At 39.0% G+C, this 4,420-nt stretch overlaps 1 protein-coding gene across 1 annotated transcript in view; it reads right to left on the bottom strand.

Annotated features, from left to right (window-relative positions):
• The window catches only part of LOC104081029 (dnaJ homolog subfamily C member 11-like), a gene marked incomplete at its 3' end in the record, with an annotated part of 9,885 nt that extends 6,052 nt beyond the window's left edge, over window positions 1-3,833 (bottom strand). Inside the window, exons 1-3 of the mRNA XM_009583612.1 lie at window positions 3,706-3,833; window positions 1,445-1,518; window positions 170-271 (exon numbers count right to left, since the gene is read on the bottom strand). Coding sequence (XP_009581907.1) covers window positions 170-271; window positions 1,445-1,518; window positions 3,706-3,793 — 264 coding nt within the window. The remainder of the gene's footprint in view (window positions 1-169; window positions 272-1,444; window positions 1,519-3,705) is intronic.
• Between the last annotated feature and the right edge of the window lie 587 nt (window positions 3,834-4,420).

The raw sequence follows: 4,420 nt of genomic DNA, 5'->3' as shown, positions 1-4,420 counted from the left end.
TCCCTACATTGTCCAGAGAAACTGCATATTCAAAAAAAGGAAAAGTAACTCACTAAGTGTAGATACCTAAGGGGCTATTTACTATAGCCCCTCATCTAGGCTCATCACACTCTGCATATTCGTAATAATTTACGGATTCACTTGAGACTAGGATGAAGTCTTTGCTTACCTTTGGATTAGTTCGCTGCTGCAGTCTTCTCTCTTCCCTCTCTCTCTGCAAACGCTCAAATTCTTCCCTGATTTCAGCTGGAGTCCTCTTCCTTTCCACAACCTGCTCAAAATGAAATTAAAAACAAAAGATTACCAGAAAGAGGATATTCAGGGTATTGCATTGCTGACGGGACAGAGGTCCACTGACCTGGTACACTCTTAACACGTTGCCCCTGCTGCTGCTGTAAGCCACTCTGCACGAATTTCAATACTCAGAGTTTGGAAGCAAACACCTGGGCCAGATCAAATGTCAGGCATGAGAGAAAACCCCATGCTTTGAGAGAAGGGAAAACGGTCTTGTTATTTCTATTCCCTTGACAAAACCAGGGCAAACAACTTTCAATCCACAAGTACAAGACACTGCAGCGTGCCTGTTATCAACAGCTATACATTAACTTCTCTACTAGGTGTAGACACAAAAATGAAAACGACTGAAAGTTTCTGGCCTGAGGTAAACTGATTGAGAGTTTTGTGATTTTAGGCTGTGCTGATTCACATCTGTTTACCTTACATGGCTCAGGGAATGAAGGTTTTAAACAGGTGTGGCTCTAGGTATGGACAGAAAGAGTATTGGATTTGGCTTTTCAAAATAAGATCAAGTCTGCCACAAGCAGCTCAAAAACGTCTGTTACACACTGCCACTGCTCCACATTTCTTGCTGCTAACTCCAAACTTGACCTTGGTACTGACCTGACCCAATACAGTATGATTCTGCAGCAAGCAGCATAGCGCAATCAGCTGAGACTGGCAGAGGCTAGCAAGGGGACTTAACAACAGGAAAGCCAGGAATGGACAAGTTCTCTGTCAAAGCCCCAAAAACCAAACCAACAAAAAAAAAAACCACCCCAAAAAGCACAGAAAGAAAAAGTAATTTCAAACTCAGAGGGTAGCTGATGCTGAAAAAAAAGTTTCAGATGAAAAAGATGAGACTAGATGGACAATAATGACGCATTTGTCTCAGACAAAGATGTTGCCTGTCTTGGTAATATCCTATTAGGGAACTCTGAATGTCAGGTTTATTGTTCTCTTGTCAAGTGAAAAACCCAAGTATTCTTTGAAAATCCATCATGGTGTTTCAGCGGAGAGAGAGACAGAAATAACTAAACAAGGATGCCTGCAAACAAACAGGCATTTATTACCATCAAGGTGTCAGTGCAGCTCAATAAAACAAGAATGTCAGATAAAGGTGGGTTTAGCCAATGCCACTGGCCATAAGGTTATAAATTTCTCTCACCTCCCATCCTTCCATTTCCAGTCCTCTCCTCCCATATATGTCATAGATGGCTCTGGTCTGTGGATCACTAAGCACTGCAAGTTAAAATCAAAAGAGAGGAAAGAATTCAGTTTTTGGTCTTCTGGAATTTCAGACCAACACACTAGTGTTACTCGGAATTCAAGCACAGATCCTGGAAACATGTTTTTCTACGGTTGCATCCAATTTTTACATTAACTCCTTTTAATCTTTTCACGTGCTATATTAACAAGACACACTGACTTTTCCCCCCAACAAATTCCTTTTTTTTCTTTTTTCTTCCTTCTAAAATCAAAAAGTGAAAATAACACAAGAGACATGCAGACTAACTGAATATGCAGCAGGGTGTTTTAACATTGCTTTCTTTGACTGAAGTGACATAAGCCCTCTAACAATCAATGGGATTATTAGCAATTCAGCGATAGCAGTTCCTGGAAACTTTCTGAGGAGGAATGACATCTACCTCTGTCTAGCTTTCAGAGCTCTTTGGCGCTTCGCTCCCTATCTTCGACCTTCCTTACCATCCCTGTCCACTGATCCTTTCCCACCCAGTCCAAACACATGGGACATGCCAAACACCAACAAAGCAATTTCCATGAGGCAGTTCATGCCTTGCCATTACTACAGGGTAATTGCAAAAATGCATGTAGAATGTGAATCTCCCAAAAAGTCACCCAATGCAATGGAGAAAATAAAATACACCAGGAGACTGCAGAACAGTTACTTTGGAAAAAGACTGCACATAGAATTAAGAAGAATCTCTAAAATGTAAGGGATATTTAAATGCATGATCTCTCATACCACACCCTTCCTTAAAAAAAAAAAAAAAATTAAAAAATCATCAGTATTTTCCCCACAGGGTTCCAAGACCAGCTTTATCATTATCATGTATTTCTTTTGACTGTGGAGGAATTGATGAGTCTTCAGGGAGCTGGGTGTGTATATTAAGGCAAAAAAAGGCTTATACTAGTAATTGAGCTTTGATCTGAAGTACTTGAAGAGTACTGAATTTGCTAGATGTCACAGGCCGATACTATTTTTTATAAATTCTGATAAAATAAATCTTTTTTTGTGTGATATTAAGAGATGGAAGAGGAGGGGGAGAAAGTACGCAGGAGATGGGGTGGCTTATTTTCAAGATGTCAAAACTTTTTCTTGTGAAATATTACGCTCACATTTAGTACTAAACAAGCAACAATTTAGATATACATCACAACACTGAGCTAAGCAAAGCCACGGAATTCAAAGGGAAAGCTGACTCTAATGTAAGACCTACTCACCACATTAAAATGAAATTATTGAAGCATCCTGAGTTTTTATTCCCCATGTCATCAATGTAAGACCTTCACTGTTCTCCCCAGCAAAAGCTTCCATGTGTCCTAACGCCTAACTAGGGACAACGTAAAAGACTCCACCCATGTCCAAGTCCAACTGGAAGAAACAAATGCTTATCATTCAGAAAACATGAGAGTAAAAAAATTTTTTAGCTCATCTTTGAGGTTTAATAGAGGAATATTTATTCATCATTTTGCTTTAGTCTCTTTTTAGGCTACAGGACCAGGCATCTAATTTGCTGCACCAGTTTTTTAATGCAGAAGAGTCCTGCCAGCTTCTAATCTATTTGCATTCCAGGTGCCTCTTACCACACTTGCAAAATGCTGCAAGCTAATTCTAACGTATCACTTCCTTGTGCCTCAGTTACAGTTTGTATTACCTATGGTGACACCAGGATTTAAGTATATGTCATCTCAATTCAGAATATTTTTAAAGGGCTTTGGCATCCTTGGATGAGAAAAAAACTCTAACTGCTATGAATCCATTGTCCTTATCTCAATCTTATAATATGGAAGAACTTGCTGAAAAACAATGGAGACCGCAACCAGGTGATAGAGAACAGAAATTCAGGATGTATCAGTCCAAAAGTAAAATATGAAATTGTCTTTCTGTTTGAAACTTTTCAGTCTTCAGTCTCTTATGGGAGAGTCTTTTCAGAAGTAAGGGAAATGGTGAAAAGATTATTTACAATGTGCAGGAAATAAGACAGAGACTCCACATCTCGTTCATTGCAGAATTTATCTTGCATTGCTCCTCTGATTTACAGGACAGAAGCAGGAAACAAAGCATCGCTAAGTATCATCAAATTTTATTATTACTTTGTAATAATATCTATCTTCTTAAAAAAGCACGAAGACACAGCCCTCCTTCTAGAAAACAGTTTCTGCAAACTTCAGACTTCCACTGACCTTCATAAGCTTGGTGAACAAGGTTAAAGAGCCGCTCAGCTTGCGTTTTGAGCTCAGGATCTCTGTGCTTGTCTGGATGGTACAGCATACACAGTCGGCGATAGGCAGCTTTTAGCTCTTCCTGAGAGGCCTGTGGAAAGCAGTAAAAATGAATTAAAGTACAACCAATGTTATTTAAAGAAGACCATTCTCAAGATCAGCCCTAAAAGAGAAGTCCATCAGCTATTACATTACACTACTTTTACTTACACAAAATCAAGAATGGACATTTGTTTCATTATATAAGTTAATGAAACATTAAATTATGCACACTGGTATTTTCCACGCTATTTGTAGTGCAATAAGTGACAGCAACAGCTCATCAGTGTATACCTAGGTATAAAAAGTTAAGTGAAAAAGCAACACCCAAGCAATCTGTGTTCATACATTATTTTTATTAGGCAACTACTGTCTCCTGAATTCAATGCAGAAGAGCAAAGAAAAATAAAGTCACCTCAGGATAAAACCACTTGAATCCAGAGATGTGCATCAAATTCCACTCGTATTTCAATCTTAAACCCTCAAGTAGATACTGTAACTACCAAAAAGCACTGGTTTTCCACAGCAGTAAAGGTAAGAAATGTAAACGTACAGTTTTACATTCATCCCTTCACTGCTATGCTCCCTCGCACCTCCCTTCCTATACAGCACGGGCTCTCTGTAGTGCTGTAAGAAA

This window comes from Fulmarus glacialis, unplaced genomic scaffold, assembly GCF_000690835.1.
Source record: "Fulmarus glacialis isolate BGI_N327 unplaced genomic scaffold, ASM69083v1 scaffold6748, whole genome shotgun sequence".
Lineage (NCBI taxonomy): Eukaryota > Metazoa > Chordata > Aves > Procellariiformes > Procellariidae > Fulmarus > Fulmarus glacialis.
This window is presented reverse-complemented; position numbering and strand designations above follow the sequence as displayed.